Source organism: Alternaria metachromatica (assembly GCF_023757995.1).
Source record: "Alternaria metachromatica strain BMP 0045 chromosome Unknown scaffold_7, whole genome shotgun sequence".
In the NCBI taxonomy this organism is placed as follows: domain Eukaryota; kingdom Fungi; phylum Ascomycota; class Dothideomycetes; order Pleosporales; family Pleosporaceae; genus Alternaria; species Alternaria metachromatica.
Genome location: NW_026055498.1, coordinates 1093654 through 1121413, shown reverse-complemented (window position 1 = coordinate 1121413; position 27760 = coordinate 1093654). Strand labels below are relative to the sequence as shown.

At 53.4% G+C, this 27760-nt stretch overlaps 8 protein-coding genes across 8 annotated transcripts; 7 read left to right on the top strand and 1 right to left on the bottom strand.

Annotated features, from left to right (window-relative positions):
• Nucleotides 1-2808: 2808 nt before the first annotated feature.
• On the top strand, nucleotides 2809-4319 carry J4E83_004364 (uncharacterized protein; the record flags this gene model as incomplete). The annotated part of the gene is made up of 4 exons (XM_049331293.1): nucleotides 2809-2970; nucleotides 3023-3059; nucleotides 3109-3598; nucleotides 3809-4319. 4 exons carry the CDS (start codon nucleotides 2809-2811, stop codon nucleotides 4317-4319), a joined length of 1200 nt encoding a protein of 399 aa, XP_049189839.1.
• A 971-nt stretch (nucleotides 4320-5290) lies between these two features.
• J4E83_004363 (uncharacterized protein) lies at nucleotides 5291-7737 on the top strand (the record flags this gene model as incomplete). The annotated part of the gene is made up of 2 exons (XM_049331292.1): nucleotides 5291-5346; nucleotides 5397-7737. The coding sequence occupies 2 exons, from the start codon at nucleotides 5291-5293 to the stop codon at nucleotides 7735-7737; spliced, it is 2397 nt and encodes a 798-aa protein (XP_049189838.1).
• Nucleotides 7738-8135: 398 nt separating this feature from the next.
• Nucleotides 8136-10971, top strand: J4E83_004362 (uncharacterized protein; the record flags this gene model as incomplete). Its single annotated transcript, XM_049331291.1, has 2 exons — nucleotides 8136-8144; nucleotides 8314-10971. 2 exons carry the CDS (start codon nucleotides 8136-8138, stop codon nucleotides 10969-10971), a joined length of 2667 nt encoding a protein of 888 aa, XP_049189837.1.
• A 1522-nt stretch (nucleotides 10972-12493) lies between these two features.
• Nucleotides 12494-14117, top strand: J4E83_004361 (uncharacterized protein; the record flags this gene model as incomplete). The annotated part of the gene is made up of 3 exons (XM_049331290.1): nucleotides 12494-12867; nucleotides 12921-13172; nucleotides 13226-14117. 3 exons carry the CDS (start codon nucleotides 12494-12496, stop codon nucleotides 14115-14117), a joined length of 1518 nt encoding a protein of 505 aa, XP_049189836.1.
• Nucleotides 14118-14247: 130 nt separating this feature from the next.
• J4E83_004360 (uncharacterized protein) lies at nucleotides 14248-15657 on the bottom strand (the record flags this gene model as incomplete). The annotated part of the gene is made up of 1 exon (XM_049331289.1): nucleotides 14248-15657. The coding sequence occupies one exon, from the start codon at nucleotides 15655-15657 to the stop codon at nucleotides 14248-14250; it is 1410 nt and encodes a 469-aa protein (XP_049189835.1).
• Nucleotides 15658-16964: 1307 nt separating this feature from the next.
• On the top strand, nucleotides 16965-17927 carry J4E83_004359 (uncharacterized protein; the record flags this gene model as incomplete). Its single annotated transcript, XM_049331288.1, has 1 exon — nucleotides 16965-17927. One exon carries the CDS (start codon nucleotides 16965-16967, stop codon nucleotides 17925-17927), a length of 963 nt encoding a protein of 320 aa, XP_049189834.1.
• Nucleotides 17928-18587: 660 nt separating this feature from the next.
• Nucleotides 18588-20724, top strand: J4E83_004358 (uncharacterized protein; the record flags this gene model as incomplete). The annotated part of the gene is made up of 2 exons (XM_049331287.1): nucleotides 18588-18634; nucleotides 18696-20724. 2 exons carry the CDS (start codon nucleotides 18588-18590, stop codon nucleotides 20722-20724), a joined length of 2076 nt encoding a protein of 691 aa, XP_049189833.1.
• Nucleotides 20725-21149: 425 nt separating this feature from the next.
• On the top strand, nucleotides 21150-24733 carry J4E83_004357 (uncharacterized protein; the record flags this gene model as incomplete). Its single annotated transcript, XM_049331286.1, has 3 exons — nucleotides 21150-21154; nucleotides 21230-22374; nucleotides 22425-24733. 3 exons carry the CDS (start codon nucleotides 21150-21152, stop codon nucleotides 24731-24733), a joined length of 3459 nt encoding a protein of 1152 aa, XP_049189832.1.
• Between the last annotated feature and the right edge of the window lie 3027 nt (nucleotides 24734-27760).

The window sequence follows — 27760 nt, the reverse complement described above, 5'->3', positions numbered from 1 at the left end:
AGAGGAAATGAGCCTGACGACAATGTGCGGGAATTTCCTGGACTCCTGGTGTAGTTATCATGGGTACCGTAAAGACACCACGGTAAAGGTTAGGTTTTTCGATAGATCGACCGTTGATCTACCGAACAGGCTGACCCAAGCCCTACGATTTGGGTCGACTCCACGATGCTGACCCGTTTTGACAGTTCCCAATTCCTCTCTTGGGATCGGGTGATGAGACTCCGAAATTTGCTCCGTTGAGCTGGTCTCGTTGGAGTCACAATAGCGCCGAGCGAGAACATGAAGCACGGTACGTGTTCAATGGTACTCGGTAGCTTTCGGTCCTCGGAGGCTAACAGGACATCGCCCTGAAAAGCAAACATCCAATGAACTTAGAATCAGCGGCGTACAGCATTGCGCCACTGTGAGCCAACGAAGGGTCCGCGGGTGCGGCGTCGCCTCGCTTTTCTGGAACTGCGGCAGCGGACAACGTAGCCGGGCTGCCAAAGAACGCCCTCCACAACAAGCGCGGAAGCAAGCGCAAAAAGAGGGTCCACGCAACGTACTGACATAATGGCACCCCTTCGTTGTGACAGAAGCAAAAACCGTTGCACGTCGTTGTACGTAAGTAGGACGAATGCGTCACAGTAAGCGCCAAGCTGGAGCGTTGGGTATCAGCTGCAAAACGGCATCTTCCTGTTACGTGGACAGAAACGTAGCGGGTATCGGAGTCTTAGCGATATGCAAACAGTTTCAACCGCCATCGAAGATGTCTGGTAGGAAAGGGGAAGCTCCAATGGGCGAGCAGACAACCTGGTGCTTACGCGCGGGCCACTGTCGACTCGGCATATGTGCAGCTCTTCTCGCGTGGGCTGCATGCACCCACATATGATTGGCGGTTCGATAACACCTATGATGTCGCTCGCCTGAACGGTGTGTAGGGCTGCGCACGAGTCCTCTTTGAAGGTGATTGACATGAAGATTGACAAGTTGAGAGTTGTCGGACACCCGGCCGATGCCGAATCGCACTAGCGCCTTGGCGTCGCGTGGTGCCCAGCCGCTGGGGACGCCTTCGAATCGTGACTTGTGGAGAAGGGGTCCGCTCTGTTCCCACGACACCATGCCCTTTTGTAACGCTACGCTGTCGACGATCTTCATGTCACAGCGCGCGCCCAGGCTAAGGCCCTCACTGTCGGACGCATCCTCAGGCTCAGATCTTTACCGGGCAGAAGGACCGACTCATCCCTGGTTCCGCGGGGAAAGAAAAGCAAGGAGAATCTGAGAAACAACAATGTGTCAACGGCACCGCTGTACAGCCTATATGGAGCTTCATCTATGTGAGGAAGCCACAGACAGAAAGAGAGCTCATTCCGTGCGCATAGTCAGCTACGACCCGTTGATAATCTCCACAGCAGGTCTCAGCGAGAAAAGGCCGCCGCCGGGTCATCGCGGCTCGCGTACAGCTAAAGATCCGGTCTAAAAGCTACCCGCACATCTCCTGGAGCCACAGTTATTCTGCTCACCAAATGTTTAGTGGAAGTTGATCTTGTCCAATTTCTGATGTCTCCACCTGTATTCGAAATGCCTCGGCGACTTCTAACGGTCTTGAGCAGCTGCATGCGCTGCTGATGACTGATCTGCAGATTTTCAGGGCCATACTGCTTCTGCTCGCTTTCTAGCAACGCAGCTGTGAGACCATCATAGGTCAACGGAGTAGGAACCAAGCATGTCAAGTGGCAGAGCCGTCTCGCTGACTGCGACGTAGGATATACTGTAGCGTCCTGTCATTTTCATGGGGTTGGCACTAGGGTCCCGGCCCGGGCCTCAACCAATTCAATTCAAACTCAGCACATGAAAGCTCCTTTTTAGACGGCTCGCGATGGTGTTCGTGCCGTCGATTTCTAAAGCTTCGTACTTTGGCGAGGTAGAGATTGAAAAAGCGCATTGCGTGCGCAAGTCCGTCTCTAGGTCCGCCCCGTGCGTCTCTAGCTGCAGCCTGCAAACGCGAAGGATGATCATGGTTTTGCCCACACAAAGTTTTTAGTCCTCGCTTGCGAAATCCGCGAATGAGAGTTTACCGTCTCCTGTACGACATCACGCAACCCGTGCCACGTTCCTGCATGTGTGTGTACACTCCGCTTTTTCGACTGATCTTCCCGAGTCCTCAGTTGCATCCTTTACCGCTCTGGTTCGGTACGACGCTCGAGATGGAATCGCATCCACGACTCCTTAGCCCGTGTGTAATATCACGATCTCACTTCCCAGGATGCTGGCGGCCGAAGGAGCCCTATGCATCGGGCTGAAACACTACATCCGGCAAACATGGTTGGTGACACCATAGCCGCCATCACAAAACGAATGAACACGAACTGCTCAAGGTCGAACCATACACAACTTTTGCACACGCGTGCCGCTTGAAGTTGGGGCTACTTCTCCAACTTTTCGTGACAGCCGAACAGCTCACCATTGTGCAGGGACTGGGTTCTCTGCGTTCTGTAGATCCCGGGAAAACCGGAACGTCGCACGGGACGTGTTGAGACCGATCTCACACACTTCGTTGCTCTCGCGTTTTCGACTCGTGGCCATGCCGAAGGTTTCCTGACAGGGCTGCAGACCCTGGCACCCGCGGAGTAATTGGCGAATGTCACTGTTCGGTGGGCGTACGGAAGGTGGGTACGTGCATAAGTGTGGTTAAAGGTAAAGCCACCGACGAAGCCCATACCACCCATCTCGTTCAGGGATCTGGGCAGCTGTGAAATACTCTATGTTTCCCACAAAAGCAGCCTGATTCACCTTATCTGGTCGTCTTGAGACCTACGCTATCACATCATGGCTGGATCATTATCTGATAACCCGAGGGGCAGGCAAGCGGTCGAGATCTCTTCTGTCTTCACTGGTCTGGCTCTCATCACCGTCGTCCTTCGACTCTACACGCGCTTCTTTATAATTCGCTGCGTGGGTATCGAAGATGCCGGCATCGCTCTTGCAATGGTAAGTTTATCGCTACATCATATTGTGTATGTCCATGCTAACCTTCTGCCAGCTCTGCTCCATTGGCTTGACAATCGCCATTGGTATCCGTTAGTATATGCCTGACTACGTTGTCTTATAGACACTGACAAGATGCAGAGGCCGAATATGGTATGGGCAGACACATCAAAACAATCCCAGACGACCACATGGTCAAGTTCTTGAGGGTGCGACACTCTCAACGTGTACTTTATGGCACTGCTGACATAAAGCGACAGACATTCTGGTCCAGTCTCATCGTATACTACCTGTCGCTCGGTTTGACCAAAGGATCAATGCTCCTCCAATATCGACGCATCTTCCCGACCAAGAAGTTCCAGATCGCGAACTGGCTCACCATGGCCGTTGTCGTCGCCTACACCATCTGGACAGTCTTCTCCAGTATCTTCACCTGCACACCCGTACGAGCTTTCTGGACTCACGAGAAGTCTACTTGTCTTAACCAATTCGCCGTCTGGTTCACGAATGCCGCCATCAACATCCTTACCGATTTCGCGATTATCCTTCTTCCTATTCCGGTCATTCAGAAGTTAAACCTCGGCAAGAGGCAGAAGATTGGACTCATCTCCATCTTCGCTGTTGGTGGATTGTGAGTATCCCTCCCTGGTATTCCCTTGTTTTGTCTATTCGGGCCGTTCCGTCAGCGCCTGATGTCTGTTACAAGGTGTAACACGAAGCTCACTCGATTATCGCACGGTGCATCACTGTACCACCGGCTCTTCTCGTGATGAGTTACTCAGCGGGCATACCCCTACCATCAACTGTTACAAAGAAGTCACACTAACGCGCGATCCTGCAGTGTCTGCCTAGTCTCAATTCTCCGTCTACAATCTCTCGTCGCGATCTCGAACTCGGCTGATCCTAGTTACGACAACCCGCCTGCGGCGACATGGAGCTCCGTTGAGACCAACGTCGGCATTATTTGCGCCTGTCTGCCGTTGCTCAGGCCTTTGATCACACATTGGCTTCCAAGGGCGTTCCCGTCAAGACACCGCAGCGCATATTCCCACTCTCGCCCACAAGGCGCTCGTACCTACGGAAGCAGGGGTGGCAGCAAGGCGCTGCGCACCAAAGACGACTACGTCCTAGACGTAACGAAGCGCTCGAATGGCTCGAGCGAGGATGCTAGAGACATCCAAGTCGTTACAGACATCCACGTAGAAGTGGATGGTGCCGATGGGAGGAGGCTGAGCGGCTGGAGAACGCCCGCTTCTCAGGCCACCTGGGCGGACGATATATCCCGCAAGGAAACCCAAAGGGAAAACAGCACCGAGATGCTGGTAGACGAAAATCCGCGTGTGTCGAGGTAGATCCGAGACTTTTCTTTTGTTCAGGCCACACACTTTAACATCACTTTGTTACGATACCCCATGACCTACCTACTATTAATAGAGAGTAATTCGACTCTTGTAATGCCCTCATTCTTACATCTTTGTAATTATCCCTTCATTCTCACGATTGTGCGCGAGCGTCACCTTCTTACCCTTCAATTGCTACGTCCCGGAACTTCAGTCCTGGCCAGAAAGATGCTGTCCAGCTCAACTATCCCGTTTCTTTCTACTTCCATTCATGACCACAGGTTTCGGTTCACGCCATCTTTGTGAGAGCCATGACCCATCCCCTGTGCAGGCCGTTCTTCCCACGACGCCTTGTGCTCATTCAATCCCATCTTCCTGGATGGCCAACCGTTCGAACCAAGCCAGTGCTTTCGGGAAGAGAATCATACTGATCTAATGGAAGCTTTTGTGCTCTTGCGCTGATTTCCATTTCGCCCAGATGCTAGGTGTTTGGCGAATGTCGTTGATTGTAAGTCGTACAAGCATCAAGCACCTCGCTGAGCGCGTTGATGTACATCTATCGCTGCGCAGGACCACTCTGGGGTCAGCATCTACCTATACTGTTTACAGTGCAGCTTTCCAGAATCTTCGCGATATATACCTTGCGTCATTGAGAGGAGGCATCGCAAGCGTGAGGAACTTCGCCAAGCCCATACGCGATGGCCGCACAAGCCCATTCACGTGCATTCACTCGCAGGTACGACTAGTGTGGAGCTAGTGTAGTCAGTGCTACAGCTGACACTACCCTCTACTTAACCCAGGGGTACTTTCAGCCTCTGAGCGCTGGGCTACCACCACTTCTCGCAAGCTCGCATATACTCTACCAGTAACTGCAGCTTTGCACGGCTAACAAGCGCACCGGTTCCATCTCCACTATCGACATACAGGGTGTCTGTATGGTATACGGAACCTGTCTGCACACCGAAAAGGTACCAACAGTAGCTATGGCGCCCGCTGCTGCGGTCACAAGCGATGATCGCGCATCATCCGCTCATCCAAGGTTAGTGATTGCTTCTCCGACTATATGTTATATCCCCTGACTCTTCCCAGTGAGCGTGCACGATACGCAGGCCAGGCTATCCAAACGTCCATGTCGTACTGGTCCGCAACTACGTACACATCCGCCGCCCCAAGCACTCGCGCGCCGAGTATGTCGCGCCGCTCATTCCCTGCTTCAGATGGGTCTATAGTGCGAGCTCTCAACGACTTCCAGTCTCGTAGCCACCATACGTTACAGCCTGAGTCATCTGGGTTGGAGTTTGATACCGAACGCTCCACCACCAAGGGCCCTCGGGGGCTGCAGCAGCGGGCCAAGATCGATGGATGCTCGACCATCGTCAACGCTACAGGCCAAACATCGCTCGTTGAGAAGTTCGCTGTCTGCATGATCTGCGCGTTCTTTCTACTATGGATAGTACGATCTGCCGCTGAAAGCATCTTCACTCTTGTTCCCTTTGCTGGCCTGGTATGGTCGGTGTTCGGTGGGTTCAAGATACTTGAGCAGCAACAGCAGTCAGCTCAGCAGTCGCCGATTGTAGACGACGACACGTCTTGCGGTGTTTGTACGACTGGAGACATCGTGCCCTTAATTGAGGCAATGATGCTCGACCGACAGACCGCTCATGAAGAGTCGAAAGTGCCACAGTGGTTAGCCAGCTTTCGGGATATGTCTGCAGGCAGCGACCAGTGGATGTCGTCTCTTGGGAACGAAGAGAATCTACTTCTTGTTACCGCCATCGCACCAAGTGCTCAAGGTCCCCCGGAAATATCCCACACTACCGAACCCCAGTGCGAAATCGTCGGAGACGAAGACGCTGTCGAAGCTGCTTGCTCCAGCAGTGACCAGATAGCAGCACTTCAGCGTCAGCATGGCAACCATGTCTTCAATGACACTGATCAGTGGGCCCCGGGTGGTCGACTTTACAACCAACGCATGGCCAATCATCTCGAGCCTATCTTCGTTAGTGGTAATGGTCAGACATACGAGGATGTGGATGGATGGTATGGACGACCGACCAAAGCAGATGCGCTGGACATCCGCTTCCTTCTAAACGCTTTGGCACCACGTCTTCCGGAAGACCTGAAAGCAGCGATTGGAGCCCAGTCTTTGGAAACACTCATCAAGACGCGATCACAGAATGGCGAGAATGCCCTCCTCCAGGAGCTCGAGATGCAATGGCTTCTCATCTGTCCCGGCAATATCGTCGCGCCTGGTGCGCCCATCAAGACGTTGCAGGATATCAAAGCCATCATCGAGGGGAACCGGAGGAAATTCACCCCTGCATGTCACTTTGATGTACGGCATTATGTGGGACTAGATCACCCTTGCCGACCATATCTCACAGAATATGAAGAGATGGTGATCAATGAAGGTATCTCGGACTACAACATCCGTAACTGGAGCATCGACTTCAAACCCTCATTCATTCGTGAAGTCACGAAGGGCAAGCCAGAGCACGCCTTGCTCGAAAGCTACGAGCGAATTCCCGACTGGATGGAAGACATTGACCAAGGCGACATACTTGATCCAAATGCTTTCCACGAGTGTCCATGCGGACAGGTCGCGATGTCAACGCTCGGTAGCTACCGCAAAGAACAGGAGCACAACTACAAGGAGATGAAAGGCTTCGAATCGTTCTTTCCGATCGAAGTCCTCGACGGTAGCGAGCTCCATGACGCCATGGCCGACCTGGTTCAGTTCCCGGATTATCCCGAGCATGCGACACCGCCTCGTTCCCAGGAGATCGTACAGAACTGTGAGCTGCATAAGACGACCACCAAGAACATCTTTGTTCTAGTCGACACATCAGCCGAGGACATCAACGAGCGCATCAGCGATCGTGGTGGTTTACTTCCTGCTCCAGGAATTACATCCTCGTCTTACCCTTCTGGTTTCCAGACTACCATCGGTTTCTCGGAGATTCCTTATCGTCTGCTCGCTCCCCGGTGTGAGCACGGTCGCTTGCATCAGTTTGAGTTTACGCCTCAGACGATGGCGAGCAGGATGATGAACGCGAGTCAGATCAGCTGTACACAGTGCTTTCCGCATGGCCACATTGTTACTCGATGCCAGGAGTGTCTAGAGCATTGCTATGCTCTGGCTGCGCCGCACGGCATGTGGGCACAGCTCGATGCCGCATGTCATCCGACGGTAGACTTTGCTCAAGAGCAACGCCAGGGCCACGACTTAGCACAGAATGTGCAGTCTAGGCGGGCAAAAGCCTTGATCGCTGGTACTGCGCACGGCACTATTCACCCACCCGGTATGTCCTTTCTTGGTCCTCTTGTTATGTCTCCGGCTGACCTCAGACCTGCAGTTCGACAACAGTATCGCGACTTCCCCGTTAACTCAGATTTCGAGGCTGCGATGCAGCGCGTAAACTGGGAATGAATCTTTGAACTTGCCCCTCTTGGGAACGAGTTTGTACTATTATCACCGATGTCCTTCCTTTATACACTGTTTTGATCGAGATCGTGGATGGTCTCGAATGTACTCATTTCTTTTAATTTGTTCAGTGTTTGATACCCGGTTTGCTGTTCCATGAACACCATCCTTGTTTGTCCATGTTAGCCATGTAATGCACATCCGACTTGTATGTTAGCCATATAAACGCGTATATCCAACTCGCCAACCATCAGTCTTATCAGCTTTAATCCACTTATATACTAAATAATGCCCCATCGCTGTGAACAGTCCGCTTCACTTCGCAACTATGCTTAGGCTGTGCGGTCGATTACTTTCACTGGACGATAATGTCGGGTTCTCGCGAGGCAGCACTGCCCATTTGAATGCCCCGAGTTGTTCATTCACCGTAGTCTGTGCTGCTTCCCAAGCTAGACTCAGGTTGGCTCTTGGCTGCGCCTTTGCAACTGAACTCCTGCTCGGTATATATGTCCACGCTCGCGCTGCAGAGTTTACTATACCTCCATTACATCACACCAAAAACTTCAACCCATATCAATCTAGAGCATTGAACTATACTCGCCTGAGACTTACCAAGCTCACACCAAGTCGGCCTTAGCCGTGCAGGTGGCTATCCACTCCACCAGCACCAGTCCCAGTCACCCTCTGATAACATTGCCGCAAGCGCTGGTCCAGACGAAGCGCATCCACGAGAGCTCCAGCGGCCTGTCTACCTTCACACCGACTACGACAAAGGACGCCCCCATTGTGCAGATCGCCAGGCTGTCAAGCATTCCGGGGTCAGTTTCATCTGACGCGTTCAATGCAGATCAAATGCTAAATCACCGCAGTCATACTATGCAGTCACCCAACAAGCTCTGTCCGCCCACCATAGTGGTCACAGCACCATCATCTTTCGAGGATACGCTCTCAACATCTGCAAACATCGGAAGCGTACCGCATAACTCAGCGACTTCAAAGCTCCATGTCAACATGATTGATGACGAAGACTGTGATCATCTTGCTTATATCAAGTCGCTCGGCCCAAAGTTCCGCGGAGTCGAAGATTTGGTCACTCATCCAAAAGCAGATGACGGTGGCTTTGGCTTGTTGAACGACATGGCTTCGTCCTCTCTGAACTCCGATTTCGACTATGAGGGTGAGTACAAAGACTACGAGTATACCCACGGGATTCTCGAAGGGATGGGCGTTGGATGCGAAGAACTGAGTGCTTGGCCATACACCCACACTTACTTCCGCACCGAGATGCCAGATGGCAGCAAGATTATCATGGCAAAGTTCCATGATTATGCAAAACAATATACAGGCCGGCCAGCTTTCCAGGGTCACAAGGTCAGCGACGAGGTTCAACAGCACTTCATGGACCTTGCTTGCGATGTGTCCAACTACAAGCCACACTTGCATCTTCTCGCAAGGAAATTCGAACCTGTTGTGGATGAGGAAGAGCCTCGCCTGAACATTGGTTGTTTCGAGTATCCTCGTCAGTTCCCAGCTGTGTGGAACGAAGACTTTGACGAGATTCCGTTGCCTCTTGGAGAAGAACGTGTAGTTGTCGGACTAGTTCGTTCCGGTAATCAGCGCAAAATCGTCTACGAGACGATGAAAGTGCGCAACGATATGCCGGGCGACCCAATGGTATATTCCTCCTGCCAAAAGGGTATCGAAGCAGCTCGCGCGCTCGCCGAGTACCAGGAAGACGATGAGCAGATCCAACAGGCTACGCCAATCCCTGAAAGCGATCGGCCTTGTTTTGAAGGAGGACTACGACTAGACGATGTACCAAAAGCAAAGTGGGATCACCTTCACGCTTTCCCAGGCGAAAACGATGGATTCGTCCAAGGTATCCTGGATAGATTGGAGAAGCTACGCGCTCAACCGGAACGCTATGATCATCTAGTCGCAAACGATTCACACGAGTATGCGGCCGGCAGTATCCTTGGAGATCGGAAAGGTCTCGAAGAAAACATGATTGTCGGTCTCTGGAATGACTTGTACGATCAAGAGGAGTGCGACACCGAGGCACTACGCGAACAGGGGCTGCTTAATCCCGAAGACGACTTTGGCGATAACCCAGAGTACCGGAAGGCAAAGAAGATTTGGTGGGAGCAGAAGATGGGTATCCGCGGCACTGAAGCCATTGTCCGGTATCACATGGAGCACGTTCGCTCACGGCGACGCCCAAATCGAGCTGCATACTTCCTGACCGAGGAAGACGATGCCATTCTGAACAAAAATTCGCCGGAATACCCAGCATCGCGCGCTAAACCCGGGAAGGTTCCTGATGGATATCAATTCTACGACGAGCTTCACGACAGCCCGGTGGGTTGGACGGCAAAGTCTGGATGCTGGATTCGGCCGTGGCGCCTCTCGGTTACCAACACCATCCCACACGACGACTTCGACGAAGAATGTCGCGAGGCCTACGATGCGCTCGTGGAATACCAGGACAGCCGCGAACCAGGCTGCGAAGCACACAAAGAGCCAGAACAGTTTGCGCGCCCGCTACTGGCGGGGCGCCGTGTTCCTACTATGGCTGCGCTAGAGCGGAAACGCAGCGATTCGGGTGTTCAGTTAGATAGCATCACTGGTCCCGTTGGCCTAACTGCTGGATTTAATTGTGCACCCGGCAAGATTCCTGCGGCTCTTCCAGTTGTCAACCGCAGCGCTTCAGTGTTGAAAGCTACAGCTCGCACGTCAGGCGGACTCATGGAGCATCTCCTGACAGTTCGCGATGATGAGGAAACCGGTCCGGCTGATGCGGTAGCTAATGCGCCTTCTCCGAAGTTCCTCAAGGCTTTCCTGGAAAAGAAGAAGAATCGCAGTGCACCTTCTTCAAAATTTCTCAGGGCGTTCCTGGAGAAAAAGGCCTTCGGAGGTGCTGTTAAATCCAGCATCCAAATTCCGCCTGGCATTCTCGCCGACTATTCGGCAGTTGAGGATGAAATTCGTGATCAAGACTCAGGCATTCCCTGTAACTTGATACAACACAATGCACCCGGTCCTGTCCCTATCCCGGGACGGGTCTGGGTACGCTCATCGAACCCCGAGATGAGCCGTGATCAACGTCGCGAACAGCAGGTCACTGTTCCCGATGGTATAGCTCTGACCCGACCGAGGAATGATGCCGAGAACCGGTTGATGAATTCACTTCATCTGCCCGTCAGCAAGGCTGATCCCATGCATCGCCCTCGAAGAAGATAAAAAGTATCTGCTAACACTGGCCCACACTCGCGTCGACCTAAGTCACGGCACTTTCGATGTACAATGTGTATTTGACGAAGATTGTGGGAGGCCTGGACGAAGGGTGGGAGAGTTGGTATGTTCGCGCTGTCGGCGCTGAGCTCGTGAGGGGCAGGACTCAAAGCTGGATGTTCGGAGGCGGGCTAAGCTCTGCTTCGGGCAAGATTCAGCATCGCAAAACGTGTGTCATATTCCACTATACATATGAGCGTCTAGTGAGATGGAAGGGATGGGAGGGATGACAGTGTGATGGACGACGCGAACGAGACGCGTTGGCTGGAGATCGCGAAGGCTCGGGCATGCTAGGCAACGCAATACGGAAGTAAAATTCGCTGAGGAAGTGTTGTGAGTGCATTTGCATGCGGACCGGAGTGAAGACAGAGTTGTCGCGACTGAGGTTTGCCCAGGTGGGAGGAGAGCTGAGCGTCGCGCTAGCCGAATTGAGCCACATGATGACGTAGCGTGATTCCGCTGCTTACCCATAGCCACAAATCAAGCCTTCTCCGCAAAGCTTGACACCCCATCTCATCTCCACTCAGTACGGGTGTGAGTGTCGGTATCTATTCACCATTCGTCTGCTTTCGCGCCTTCTCTGTGATGGGGTCGATCATATATGCGCAGCCGCCCTGTGTTGGGAAATGCAGAGTCAAGTCCTACTGCCGCACCTGCCTCCATTTTCAGCTACACTGTTGGTCAACATTGAGGTCTCATCACAGGTCTTTGTTGCCTCCCGCGATGGACTCTGATCCCGGCTCATTCCGACACTACATCAAAAACGCGCGGTGTGCATGAGAGCGCTTCGGGAATAGCAGATCAGACTACTGAGGATGAACTGTGAGTAAGCTAACGCAGTCAGCTCAGAAGCTCGCCGGTGGCTGCAAAGTCACCATTGCTCAAAGTTTCAACTTCGAAGAGCAAAGAAAGCATCTACTTCGACTTTTTCAAACCCAGAAACCACAATGCCTAGGTAGGTACCGAGTCCGGCTCCGAAGAAAGACAATGATGCAAGACTGAGAGCATTGCGAGGTCACCGTCGTCACGATCAACAAGATGGGGATAATTCAAGAACCGAGCAAATCAGACCCCTGTCGTGAACTCGTGGTCAGCCTCATGCTCCGCAACCAATCTTCAGTCAACCTCGAACCACTAAGCCGCCGGCAGTTGGTGGACATCCCCCGGAAAAGCCACAACCCCAGCTATAGACACGACAATATAGCCAGAATGGGCAAGCTTGATCGAATATCTCATGCACGTTACCGTTCATCGCAGTATGCATGCCAGGGTTGCGTACCCGTCACCTTACTATTCTCAATAGTCATGATGTCGCTTCAGGTGACGTATGCCTGGTGGAGTTAGTGGTGAAGGCATTGGGGTGATACGATTTTACTTTCGCCCAGTTTTGTATAAAAAGGAGAGTAAGCCGTCCATTTATTCCGCAATTGCACGGTGAGTTGGTACTGCAACGCGCAACACCTTTCCAAAAATGCTTTATTCCTCATCCGCCGCGTTCCTCTACTCCCTGGCTGGTCTTACCAATGGCCTACCTGCTCCAGTACCTCAGGCGTCAGGAGTCTCTGGCGGCTCATCGGTGCCAGGCCCTGTCGACCCCTCGCAAGTCCTGAACATGCCACTACCCTCTTCGGCATCGGGCTCGTTGCGCGGCTCCGACGAGTTACAAGGGTACAGCCCTTCGAATCCAGTCGACATGCAGTCTACAGTTATCCCACCTGAGGACTTCGAGCTCGCACCTGGGCAGTCAGAAGACGAGGATTTGGGGTTGTACATCGATCTCACGAATGTGAAGAATCCACAGCCGATCCGCGGAGGTACTACAGGACCAACTGAACCTGGTCCACGGTAAGTCCATGGAAATGTTCAAAGACTATGCTGTGGCTGATACCTCGTTGAAGTACTCCAGCATATGATCGCCTCAATAGCGACATCTATGCCCCACCCGGCTCCGATATGGGTGAAGTAAGCAACGCAAAATGGCCATTCGGTCTCAGTCACAACCGACACGGCCTTGCAGGCGCGGGGTGGGCACGATCGCAAAATACCGATCAACTACCATCTTCCGTCGCCATGGCGGGGACAAATATGCGACTAAGCCCCCACGCCTACCGCGAGCTCCACTGGCACAAGCAAGGAGAATGGGCATACATGTACATCATCCCACCCCTTCTTCCTCCAACAAAGCTAACCAAACAACCCCCAGGCTAAACGGCAGCGTCCGCATCGCCTCCATGAACGAAGCGGGCCAAACCTTCGTCGACGACGTCCAAGAAGGCGACGTCTGGTTCTTCCCCCCAGGAATCCCGCACTCCATCCAAGCCTTCGAAAACGGCTGCGAATTCCTGCTCATCTTCAACGACGGCTCCTTCAGCGAAGAAAACACGTTCCTCCTCTCCGAGCTCATGCTACGGAACCCAGAGTCCGTTATAGCCAAGAACTTTCGCACCTCCGTCAAAACAGTGCAAAACATGCCTCAAGAACAACTTTGGATCTTCCCCGGCACCCCCGCGCCGAAGAACATCTCAGAGCAAAATGTAACGGGCCCCGCGGGCGTGATACCAAAAGAAGGCGCATACTCCTACCACTGGAGCCAACAAGCCCCCGCCCGCGTCCCCGGCGGCACCATCAAGATCCTCGACCCCTCCACCTTCCCCATCGCATCCACCTTCTCCGCCGCCCTCATCACCGTCGAACCCGGCGCCATGCGCGAAATGCACTGGCACACCACCTCAGACGAATGGTCCTACTTCATCGCCGGCTCCGCCCGCCTCACCGTCTACGAAGCACCCGCTGCATCCCGCACATTCGACTTTACGGCTGGGGATGTCGGGTACGTGCCTGTGCCTAATGCGCATTACCTTGAGAATACGGGGAACGAGACGCTGGTTTATCTCGAGGTGTTGCAGAGTAGTCAGTATAGTGATGTTAGCGTTAATCAGTGGTTGGGGATTACGCCGAGGCAGATTGTTAGGGATCATTTGAATGTGGGGGATGGGTTTTTGGATGGGTTGACGAAGGGGCATGAGTTTGTTGTGCAGGGGAGTAGGGATTTGGGGACGACGGATTTTACGCCGGGGGAACATGGGGGTGCTTAGGGGGTGGTGGGTGGTGTAGCGGTGAAGTTTAGGATGGATCCGGTCTCATAGCTTGATACTTGTAGTGTAATAAATATACCGAGCTTCCTTCTCTATTAATTCCCACTCCTTACCAAACTACCTCATCCATCTACCCCAACCTCTCCCTACACAACCCCACCGCCACATCCGCCGTCGCCCCATCAAAAAAGTCATTCAATATCACAACAACCCCCTCCTCCCCAATCAACTTCCTCCCCACCTCCCCCTTCAGCAACGGCAGAATCTTATGATCGCACACCGGTTTCGTCGCTAGAATCGGACTCGTACTAACATCCGAATCAAGCACACTAGCAATAATCACATCCCTAATATTCGTTGCTGTGGCCTGACACTGTAATAATGTGATGGGGTGGCCTCTAGGTGGGTCTTCACACATGGAGTGAAGTCTCTCGACCATCGAATCACCAGTCAGAGTAGCATTCGCAGCGTCGTCGTAATTCGAGACCTGGCCGCAGTCTTTGAGGATGATGAGCCGGGTTTTAGACTCGCGGAGGTCATGAATGGTTTTGTGCATCATATCCTCCTGGTTCCCCGCTTTGAGATCTTTATCGCGCAGGATATCGTTGAGCGCATCTCGTAATTCGTCGTCGTTGGGACGGGGACAGTCGCCTGGCACGCCATCCCATCGGTTGTGCACAACGATGATTTCGTCTTTGTGGTCAACGAGGAATCGCGTGATGTGGTCGAGTAGCACGCGGTACGGCATCCCTGGTATAGCGCCGTGTTGGAAATACCAGGTATCATCCAAGGGACTGACTTTCTGCATCTGGCGGTGGCATTTCGCAGGGCGGAACTCGAAGTACCTCGCCCCGATCTTGAGGATGGTGTCGAGGGTGTCTTTTTGCGTTATGGCTAGTGCGCGGATTATGTCTGGTGCGATGCGGTTTATGGCGCCGTCGCCCACTTTGTTTATGATGGTGAGGGCGTGGGGGAGGCTGCGGCCGAGGACTTCTTTAATGATGCCTGTGCCGGCGTTTTTGAGGAGCGAGAGGCTACTCGACATGTTGTTCATGCCGATGTCGTGGGCGGAGGGGAGGACCATTTTGTGGAAGGGACGGTTGGATTTGTCTGAGCCTTGGGGGATGGTGTCGCGCATCCAGTTCTCGTAGTTCTTTGTGACGGTCACGTAGCATTGGTGTTGTTTTGGTAGCTCGGCTAGACCTGGACCGGCGTCGTAGAATCCGTATGTGATGATGAGGTCGTTGGCGAAGATGCTGGGTGTCTGTTCCATGTTGATCATCGATCCGTCTTCTAATTTGCCTGTCATGCTGTTGATTGCAACCCATTGTTTTGTGAGCTCGCGGCCATCTTGGCGAACGATGAATTCAAAGTTTCCAGTGAACTTGAAATGGGGCAAATTGGATGATTCTACTTCGAGATGATCGTGGAGGAATTGGTGTTGATCGCCTCGTTTGACATTGCCCTTTGGTACCGTGTACTCAACCTCGACTCCATCCACCGCGATGTAGGTGAAACATCTTACACCCTTGGAAGGCATTTCCAACTCCTGTTCTTCTCTTCCAAATAGTCTTGTAGATGTATCCTTCGCACTAGATCAGTCTAAACCTTGGCGGGTCTATGCTGGGGGGATCAGAGATGTGCGACATTTTGAGCTAGGGAAGCGGGGCATCATCTCATATAGCACAACAGCGGGCGATCCGTCAGCCACGCGTTTTCAGCTCGTCTAGGCTCTACGGGTCGTTAGCGGTGGCTTAGCTGTGGTGTTGAAGTGGGGGAAGCCGCTGGGCGCACCAATTAGGCCCAGCAGCCATGGCACGCTACTCGGGCCGACACCAACCTTGTAGAGCTGGTAGCCCATTGACGACTGTGTTTGTGATTACAGAAAAAGTCTGGGTTCAGCAGATCAAACGATGGGGAGCTCCCGTTCTTTTGGCTGCACATCACTAATGGTGGTCCCGTGAATGATGACTGCTGAGCTACCCTGAACCTCTACAGGCCATAGGTAACAGAAGGTAGCTTTTTACCTCTGATTTGATCAAGTCAATCGAATGAACATTGGGTTCAGACGTATCAAGGATACGCTGACTTGTTGTGACGATATCGACACGAACGACAGGAGATTCCCGCATAATTGTCATAACGTCGATACAGTTTGACGCCTCTGCCAATAAGCCAAGGGTAGCATCGTATGTATATCCATCTCATGGCCCACCGTAATAAGCCTAAACGGAACATTGAGGTCTCGAGGTTCACCTGAAACTGGGCACAGGTTGGGACTGAGCCGTCATCTCTTGCCGCCAAGTGAGAACGTAAATGTCTTCAGGCTATTTTCAGATGCACAGGTGAAATAGCAAGGCTATAATCTTCACCAGCTCTTACCGGCAAACCGGACACCGCGGGCCGTTGTTCGCCAGACATGCAGGCGAAGATGCACCTTTCTGTTGGATCTGCATCGCCGGCATGGAAGTATATGCACCGAGAGGGCGAAGACCCAATAATGTTCAGACGGAGCAGCTAAGCGGGCTGTAAGAGAGTCGAGATGAAACAAGCTATGTGTTTCAGTGGTGGTGGGTGATGCGTGGATGCTGGCAGGTGTTGGTGGGGCAATGAGCTGTTGCCCCTCACCCCAGGGCTCTCGTTGCGAGCACCTCCCTTCTAGACCAAGTAGCTCCATACCGCCTGCTGCCATTAGTGTGCGCTGTCCCCAATTGATTTCCTGCCATTCCACCATCTAATTCCCAATTGCAGTTCGAGCAATCAATCAAACCCGCAAACAAGCCGCTTCGAGTTATACAATAGATACCCCACCATCACCTCGAGCTACAGCAACAACACATCGTCATCATGGTCGACCGTGCGAACCGCCCATCAGCGCTGAACGCGCCCACCGCGTCGGCACCCGGCCCCCAGGTCGACATCGTCGGAGAGGGTGGCAGCCAGAAAGTCGTCGCGAGACTGCCGTCTGGCGAGAGCGTCGAGGTGCTGCTCTTTGGAGCCACTGTTACTAGCTGGAAGAGCAGCGGCGGAAAGACTGAGAACCTCTGGTTGAGCGACGCGGCCGATCTCACTGGCAAGAAGCCTGTACGCGGTGGTATCCCCGTCGTATTCCCCGTCTTCGGTCCTCCCCCCAAAGAGGGACACGCCACTTCGTCGCTTCCACAACACGGTTTCGCGCGTGGATCGCGCTGGGAGTACATGGGCAAGTCGACTGCGGAGGATGCTCTCGACTCCAACTCGGTCAAGCTCGACTTTGGCCTCGACCGCCAGTCGCTCAGCGAAGAGTCGCGCAAGGCGTGGCCGCTGGACTTCGGCCTCGTATACAGCGTCACACTGAGCAAGGACAGCCTACAGGCCGTTCTCACTGTCCGCAACGAGGGCGAGGAGAGCTTCGAGTTCCAGTTCTTGCTCCACACCTACTTCAGGATTCAGGACGTGTCCAAGATCGCCATCACCGGCCTGTCTGGCACCGAGTACGTCGACAAGGTCCTCAACGCCTCTACCCACACCCAGAGCGACAACCAGCTCAAGATCACCGGCGAGACAGATCGCGTCTACAAGGACATCAAGCAAGACACCACATCGATTACTGAGGACGGCAAGCCTCGCTTTGACGTCATCCGCGACAACGTCAAGGACACTGTGACGTGGAACCCGTGGATCGAGAAGGCCAAGGCCATGGGTGACTTCTCACCCGACGACGGCTACAAGAACATGGTCTGCGTCGAGATCGGTGCCGTGGACGGCTGGCAGAGGCTGGAGAAGGGCGAGGTCTGGGAGGGTGGCATGTTGGTGAAGAGCCACTTGTAGGAGACAGGAGCACGCCAACCTAGGAAAAATTGAACGCGCTGGAGTCTACGTTGACGTTGGGTCACCCACTTTGCAAGTTTCTGGGTTGATGTAGTCTGCAGACCTGTTCAGGTTCTTCTTGTATGAGGTGGGAGGGGGATGAAACCGTGCATGGATCCGGTTTACTGATAGCCTGGAGACTGCCTAGGTAGAGCACCTCAAAATAATGATGAGTCTGGCCAGTCATTGTTGGTATGCACTTGCTATGAGACGGTGACAGACCCTTGCCAGCTGGGACGCCCTTGCCGTTCCACTCTCCCCACCAAAACCTGCGCGCCGTCCAAACAACACACGACACCATGACAACAGTCAGCGCTACCTGAGGAACACGGTCATGCCACTTCTACAAGACAGTCGCGAGGCCGTTCGCTACCCCTTCTGCTATCCGCTGTGGGCTATCGACTAAGGTCCCTGCCTATACCGCGCCTTCGTAGCTTCCCCGCACCGCACGAGGTGGTACGACCGCACATATCACATTCACATTTTCTATATTGAAGGCAGTTACGTCAGCTCGATTGTTTACGTGGGCGACACGCTGTAGACCGCTGTCAAAGACGTTGCGCGCCCTTCCCAAGCCGACACCCCTACGACAGGGCCGACGGGCGCAAGTCGCACCAAAACATGTCGCTGATTCCCTACGCCCCAGCTGAGTCGCGGGAGATTGTGCTGTAGGTTCCTATGAGGATATACCATGCGACAACAATGACACGGTGCTAACGAACATCACAGGCGTCATGGTTCTGCTGTTGTCGTGTACGACCAGCGCTCAAAACAACTCTCCCTCCGCGATGCCTCCCACGCGACTGATATCGGCTCTACGTCATGTCCGTACTGTCACCGATCCTACCGCGAACCATCACCCCATGACGAACACGACAGCGACGCGGAGGAACATCCTGCGCCTGGCATACCCACCGAAAATGGCTTCGTCAATCCCGCATACTTCCAAATGCTGCGCCGGAGTCAGCCAGGATCAACAGAGGGATCGCGACCCTCATCACCACATAAACAACTAGCGCCTGCCCCTTTGCGCATGGGTAGCTTCGAGCCGCCTGAGGGTTCTGAGTTTGTGGGAAGCACACCGATCCAGCCCGCTCGAAGCCAGGGTATATCTGCCAGAGCCTTCAGTCCCAACTACTTCAAGGACTTCTTCATAGAAGAGCGCGAGCTGGGCAGAGGAGGCAAGGGTGTGGTCTTGCTGGTGCAGCATATCCTGGACGGCGTACACCTGGGCAAGTTCGCATGCAAGCGCGTGCCAGTCGGCGACGATCACGAATGGCTGGAAAAGGTCTTGATCGAAGTGCAACTACTGCAGACCCTGTCGCACGAGAATTTGGTTTCATACCGACATGTATGGCTGGAGGACTACCAGATATCCAGCTTTGGCCCAAGTGTACCGTGCGCGTTCATACTGCAACAGTACTGCAACGCTGGCGATCTCCACGACTATATTCTAGACTCTATGAAGACATCTGTAACAAAGGAGCAGATGAAGGAGCGACTCAGGAGGAGGTCCAAGGGCCAGCTGGAAGATCCAGAGGACGTGCATGGACCGCGTCGCATGCACTTTGAAGAGATCATATCCTTCTTCAAGGACATCACGTCCGGCTTAAGTCACCTTCATGCCAACGGCTACATACATCGAGACTTGAAGCCTAGCAACTGCTTGCTCCATCGTACTGGCCGCAAGATCAAAGTTCTAGTCAGCGATTTCGGCGAAGTGCAGTCCGCGAATACAGCGAGAAATTCGACAGGAGCAACTGGAACCATCTCATACTGCGCCCCCGAAGTGCTTCGTCAAGAGCGACCTGGAGGTGCTTTTGGCAACTTCACAACCAAGTCTGACATCTTTTCGCTCGGTATGATCGTTTACTTCATGTGTTTTGCACGACTGCCATACCGAAACGCGGACGGTATCGATGAGGACAACGAGGACCTAGATCAGCTGAGGGCAGAGATCTCGACTTGGGCTGGTATCGACGACGAACAGCGGGTTCGCTCAGACTTACCTGAAAAGCTATACAGATCGCTGAAGACGCTCCTCGCCATCAACCCCGATGAACGCCCAGGTGCAGAGGAAATCCTGAATGTCCTGAAATCACCACTGGTATTCGACGAGTACAACGCATATGCAGGCCCATCGGGTCTAGACGAGTTCAGTCCTCGCATATCGCGAGCCGATACGCCTAGCCCGTCACCTAACCAAGGTAACAAAAAGCGTACCTCGATCAACTACACACGGCCAGGTCGATCGCATCTTAGCGCAACTGTCATGGACCGATCGCCTAGTCCGCCGCGTCCGCAGCCGATGAGGAGGCAGTCTTCTGAGGATGGGGCGGTGATTCTAAGGAGGAAACTAGAGTTTCCGCCGCCGCCTTCCGGAGGGAGAACGCCATCACCGCAGCGTCTCATGCTCCCTCCACCACCGCCTGCGAGTGCATCTTCAAAGTTGTACAGACTGTCAAGAAACCCCGCTGTTATCTCCACTATGAAAAGTATGCTGTTTTGCGCAAAGGCGTATAGTTTGCTCTCTCCCTGTCAGCCCTTTGCGGCGGATCCGCGCGTCCTGTACCCGTTGTTGTGCATAGCGTCACTCGACTTCTTGCACGCTAGTATATCTATCAGGGGAAGACCAGTCGACGTGGGTGGGTTAGGACGCTCAGTAATACTTCTGCTGGCACACATGATGGTTGTGGGTGTTCTGTGGAGATGGAATCGACTTTGCGCAGGTCGGAGTGTTGCATGGGATGGCATGTAACGGATGTTTGGGAACGGAGTATGGTTCTGACAGATCTGATTTATGATACCTCTATAGCATTGACACAAAGTAACGAAATCATCATAACAATACTTCTGAACGTCGCAGTTGGGCGCAGTGCCTCTCAATTCGAGTTGTTCGACGCGCCGCGCACGTTATGACGGGCGTCGGTGGCTGGGTGGGGCCAGGGTTCGTTAGCTTTGTTTTGGAGTAAACACGCTGACCCGCTTCGTCTTCAACACTCATCGCACTTTCCACTACAACGCGCCCCAAGACACCCCATCATACTTGGGCTGGAATTATTCTTGGAGGTAATGATATAACTTCAGTAGCCTTTACGAAGTATCTTTCTCATACCCTATTCACGTGTTTACCACGCGACGCGACCCTCCACAAGCTGCCCGCCGCAGCCTCACAATTTCGACATGCAGTCGTCTCCTCCCACAAGTGACGGGAAAGCACGCGCTATTCGAGAACTATCACGCAGCCTCAGCCACAGCCCCAGGAATATCACCTCGCCGTCACCACCACCAAGCGACTCGAATCCCACGCAGCGCTCGGGCTTCGGCACCAACACGTCTCAGTTCTTTGACGATCCGGACATTCTCATGTCCACACAACACAACATTGGCGAAGACACCAACACACTCCCAGCATACCCGCACATTCGGTCAACAGCCAAGAAGATGAACACTTGGGCTCCGTTCCGCTCCCAGCAGGTCCAGCCGGACACGTCCATGGTAAACAAGGAGTTCGGCGACTTTGACCACAGCATATCCGACGAGGAAAGCATGGCCGTCGAGCAGGCGCGAGGTAACCGCAGCAACCGCGGTACTCCCAGCAAGATGAGCTCTCAGTTTAACAGCCTTTACGACATCACACCCCCCACCAACCGGTCGCGCAAGTCATACCAGGCAGAGACTGGTAGCCTTCGACGCGACGCGGCGATCCGACGCGCCTCACGCAACGACCTCGATACTGCATCGCCGCGTCCTGCAAGCAAGCGCAACTCCCCCGCTGTCTCTACCAAGGAAGACCGCAAGCGCACTTCACTTGCACAGCTGCACGCGAAGCTATCGGAAGACGAGTCATCGTTTATGGAGCACCGACCACCAACACTGACCATGGACTCGGCCAAGAACACGCGCTGGGGCAACAGGAGCCGACAGACCTCTCTCCAAACTGACGGCAATGTCGACTTGCCGCAATCAAAAGCTACATCTCGCTCCAGGCCGACCACAGCACAGAACGCGACTGCGCAGTCATTTATTTTGCCCGACATCCCCAACCTTACCGAGCTTGTCTCTGGCGTCTTCGACGATGGCACACCAGTCTTTTCCAAGACCGCACCCTCAAGATCACGCTTCGCTGCTCCTCCATACGGCGGTCGCCGCCCATCGCATATCCCAATCGATGGTGCGCCGATACCTGACGAAGAGAAGGCCATCTTCGCTGCCCTCCAGCAGCTACAGGAGAAGATTGCAGACATGGAGCGTGAGCGTGAGGAGAAGGACAAGAAGATGGATGAGCAGGAACTGGAGCTGATTGAACTGAGAGCGACCACACAAGCTCAAGAGAAGTTGCGACGGAGCGACAGCGCGCAGGACTCTGATGCTGGCGGAAAGAGCGGCTGGAAGGTCGAGAAGACGCGTAAGTTTCTGTAAAATTTAGAAGAGTATGACTGTACTGACAATGACCAGGTCTTGACGCGACAGTACAAACCCTCCGAACCAAGCTTGATCGCGCCGACCGCAAATTCGCCGTACTCGAAATCGAGAAGAAACGCCTAAGCACCGAGCGCGACAACATGGCTAACCAGCTTGGTGTCGCATTCCAGACCTGCGAAGAGCTTAAGACCGAGAAGAACGCTTTGAGCCACGAGAACGAGCAGCTCCGCCAGGAGATTGACAACCTTCGCGAACAACTCGAACAAGACCAGTCACACCACCGCGAGGAGACAACTCAGCTTCGTCAGCAGTTCGACCAAGCCGCGAATGCGACCCAGAGGGAGAACGCCAACCTACATGCCGAGTTGGCTCGCGTACGCGCTCAACAGGACGAGAACACCCAGCAGTTGACTCGTAGAGATATGGAACTGCGAAAGGCGCGTCAAGAGCATGCTGAGTATGCCCGTTTGAAATCCGACCACGAGTCGCTCAAGGCTCAATTGGCAGAATTCAAGGCGAAGCGCGAAGAGGAGGCTCAGCGCTGGTCTCGTCAGGAAGCTTCGTTGCGAGCTCAGGTTGGCCGACGCGACGACACCATCCGACACTTCGAGGATATGACACAAGAGCGTACCAATGAAGCCATGCGTCTGGACAATGAGAACCTCCGAAACGAGCTTCGCGAACTGCAGGCTCAGCAAGATGAGGAGAATGAGGAGTGGGCCAGGAAAGAGGCGGAGTTGCAGCGAAAGATCCGTCAGCGTGAGAGTGCTCGAAAGGCTAGGGACATCGAGCAGCACTTCGACGATACCACCGGTCCTGTTTCGAGAACTAGGGATACGGAGCACATCTTCGAGGACACTCTGCAACGCAAGCCTAGCTACCGCCGCGAAGATACACGCACGCGCATCAGGAACCGTGTTCAGCAGGAAGTCCGCAACAGCAAGGTCGCTGGAGTACCAAACCAAGAGAGCCCGCGAAAGTCGTTCACCGGACATTCGCGATTCTCAACCCGCAGTGTCTCAGCACCTGTTCCCGCTGACAAGCACGCCCGCGCCGAGAGTGATGTGGAGTCGACGACCGATCTGTCTCTTGCGCCTCGCGCAACTCTTCGCATCTCACGAAACCCCACTTTGACGAGGCAGACCACGACCGTTCAGCCTCCTGCTGACCTGAGTCTGACAGAGTTGAGCTTCTTCCCCCAAGAAGAGATTGCTAGGCTTCGACGATCTCTGGAAGAACAGCGGGCTGCTGAGCGTCATGGTGCTTCATCGACCAGGACTGAAGAGCCAGTCCACGAGGACACTGTTCGATCGCAGCGCCAGACTCGCGAAGACACCGTCAGGTCAGTCGCTTCTGCTAAGAGCGAACGACGACCCTCTCTTGTGCGCAAATCGTCACTCAAGGACACCACTCAGCGCACCACCAACACCCACTTCGAAGAAGACACTGGCAACTTGTCGAACATGGATGCCGACGCTGAAGCCACCCAAACAAAGCAGTCAGCCATCGACGCGTCCATGCTCAGCAACACCAGCCGCAGACGCCGCAGCGCTCCCACCGAAATGACATCCGCCTTCATCCTCCCCGACATCAAGCTCAGCTCCACCAACCAAACCGCCACATCCCGCAAACCCATCACCAAAGACCACGACAACGACAACTGCACCGTCTGCCGCCGCGAAGGCTACACCACCGCCACCGGCCCCCTCCGCGTCCCCAAACTCGTCTCAGCTTCTTCCCGCACAGCCGACGAACCCGACGCAACCCTCCGTCCCGCACAATCCCCCCGCGAAGCCCTCGCCCTCGTCGTCAAAGGCCTAAAAGACGAGCGCGTCCACCTCTGGGCCGAGCTCGCCGTCCAAGGCGCCCTCCTCGAACAACACGACCCCAGCCTGGGCAAGCGCCGCCGCGACGCCCTCAACGCCTCAATCCAAGACCTTCACCGCCGTCTCGAATGGCTAGACATGCAGATCTACCGTCTCCACGACGTACTCGAAGGCCAAAAAGCTGATGAGCTCACCGAAGCGGAATTCGACGACCTTACACAAGAAGTCCTTGTCCAGCAGTCTGAACAGGAACAAGAACAACAGGATGGAAACACGGAGAAATCGGTAACGTCTGGTGGAAAGAAGAAGGCGAAGAAAGTTACTATTCGCAGTTTTATTGATGAGGATGAGGATGAGAGTGTGGAGTTGAGGCGTAGTACCGCGCAACAGGGTCGTGCTGAGGAGGAGAGTGGTGATGAGACGCATGAACTTCCTTGGGAAGGGTTTGGGGAGGAGAGTATGGAGGGGGATGTTAGTTTTAATGCGCTGGAGGGGTGGAGGGCTAGTGTGCATTGAGTTTGTGTGAGGAGGAGGGTGTTTTGAGTATTCTGTTTGATGAAAAGTAGGGTGGGTGGTGCATTAGGGTGTTTTCTTTTGGATATGGGCAGATTGGGTCTGGGGCTTGCATTGTTAAGGGCATTGGGTATGGGCGTTTCTTTCTTCCCTGTTTTCAGTATGCGGATGGCGGTCGGATTCTTTCCTTTCCTTACCTTGTTGGTTACTCCTCTCCTTCTCTCGTTGGCATTGCGGCTCTTCTTGTAGACTGCCATTCGTCCAGTATTTAGCTCAGTATCCATGTCTCAGTTCTTTCGGCTTGAGACCTCGACTCACCCTCTCTTTGGGTTCGAGTTGGTCTCGCTGAAAGAACGGAGGTACGGATGTTGGTACATTTGCTGGGAGATTGAAAACTTTCACAATGGGTCATAGGGTCAACGGATCTTCTGGATCAGTCTGCAAATGAAGAATTGGATACATCATCTCATACATCTTGACTGAAAACATTCCTGTGTTGTACATTCATGACTCCGTCTTTCAATCCCCCTTGACTCAATCACTTCTCCAGACCGACGCGCTCGCATTTGAGCGAACGCCCATGATGTCTACAATCTCCTACCAAAAGTCTTGAGGTGACCGACTCCTCCGCCGTCGTCTAGACAGACCCCTTGGCATATTACCCTCAAACGCACCAGTAGCTTGCCATATACTCGGTCCCGCGTTTCTAGTTTGCTCTTCTGTCGGGTCTTCCTCTTCGGAAGTTACATCCTGTGAGGCGTCTTCAGCCTCCTCAGGTATGACCGGATCGATGAAGGTTCTTGTGTTGGCATCCTCCGCAGTATTGACATCTTGTTCGGCTGGAGAGCGTCTATATGGCATTGGACTTTGACTGCTTAGCCGTGTTCGATTTGGCTGTGGACAAGAAGACGCCCGTCCTCTTCTTATCATTCTTTCAGGTTTCGGAGGAGGTGGAGGTGCGACAGGCGGATCGACCAGACTCGTGTGGGACGCTGCGTCCGAGGGCGTATGTTGTATAGAGTTGAGGTAGGCCCTGGTCTCTTTGAGGGTGTCCGCACATTTCAAAACAAGACTGTCGATTGCTTCCTCGTAAAATCGTATACGTGGGTCTTCTGGGGTAGGTTCAGGCGACGTGGGAGTCGATTCCGGTGCTAATGTTTGGTTGTTTGAAGACTGCGTAGATCGTGTCGGCGTAGTAGCAGTAGAATCAGATGAGGGTAACGAGCTGCCGCGCTGCGAACGATAAGCCCTTCGGTCAGACCTTTCTCGATAATAGACATTGTCGGCGTATCCTTTTACTGCTCCTTGGAATTGTAGGAGAGGTTCGGTTCCTGGGACAATTACTGGATCTTTGATGTTTTCTTGGTGAACTGCAAGTTCTTTGACTGCTTTGTTTAAATCCTTATTGATAATACGTCGCTGCGCGTGGCGGTTGCGACTAAAGCGAGTCAGTAGAGTTTTGTTTAGTGATATCATTCACCATACCATTTCTCTCGTATGATCTTGACACGCTCTTCCACTGGCATCCCGAGCCGCAGTTCAATAGTTGTCCTCTCGGTTGAGGATAACGGTGATCTGAGATGGGCGAGTTCCTCGTTAAGCTTTTCGATGACGCGGATGTTCGTGAAAGCTACCATGCTCTGCCTCGCAACACTGAGAGAAGCGCGTAGGTATCTAACTGTACCCTTGCTTCTAATCCAATGGTAATATGCAGAGGCAACTTTCCTGATCGAGTGATAGTACGCAGGATCCCTGGCGACTGCCTGCACCTTGTGGAGTAGATTCTTGAATCCTTTTATCGTCTTCTGAGTCCAGGATATCAGGCTCGTCTTAATCTTCGAAGCGTTTTTCGTCATTGATGATGCTTCGTCGCATGCGTCCAGGAAGTCATTGTATATCCTGGCAAAGAGAAGAACTTCTTTTTCGACTTCAAGAATATCGCCCTGGGCGAAATGTATGTCTTGAACGGTTGTTCGTATCTTTCTTACCGTCGTAGCAAGAACTGTCGACAGTCCGATTACGCCGATGGCGATACCGGCAGCTTCCAGACCGGACATTATGAGAAATAACTGATCTTCACACTTGTGTAAGTATTACTGTGTCACATCAAGGCGCAGAACTATGTAGGTATATGAGCCGACCAGAAAGTGCAGAAACAGAGAGAACTCGACAGAACCATTCAGCACGTGCATATTGACCGGTGAACTGATGGCTTTATTGAGCATGCACGACTCTACCAACCAGCGGCTAATGGCACTCACCACTTTGGCCTTCGCATGCAGGGCAGGCGGGGTAACGACCTCGCCTCTCTGCCTGAGCACTTGAGGCAGACTCACCACACCGGGTATAAGAGAGATTGTTGCGTCTGATAGGCGTTATTGTCTATCGAAGGATGTGTGGGGGTACGGCATGGAGGTGTTGGGCGTGGTTCATCCGCCGGATCGTGAATTGAATGCATGGCACGGCCGTGGTGATGGGAGCGACGCTGTGAGCCTTGCTGTGGGCCTTGCATCGCTTCGGGAATACTGGGTATCGCTTTTCGAGATGAGTGAAGGAGATAGGAAACAAGAAAGCGGAAGTTGCTATGTTAAAGCGAGGATTAGTGGCTTGGCAGCTAGTGTAGGGAAGGCGCTCTCCATAGAGAAGAGTATGCGCACTAAACTCGGTCCGCAGCCTAGACCTAGCGGCTCATTGAAGTCGTTGCTTGCTGTGCGGATTGACTGTATCAGCTTTGCAACAGTCACTCATTCTCACAGTCATCAAATCAATGAAGAACTTTGAGATTCATGTCTCGATTGATACTACTCAGAGCCCTCGGCTCAAGTAGATCGCTACAAGAAGTAGCCTACGTATGACCGAACCTCTCATATCCGAACCTAGGAAATCCACCAGTGCTCCTCCAGTAAAAGGAAAAGGGTATCATCCATCTCAGTCCTCCATCCGTAACGCCGTCATAAAAGTCGTAAGGGATCCCAGCACGAAACCCAGATCCAGACCCATAATCCGTCATCAACATCCTCATATCTCGTC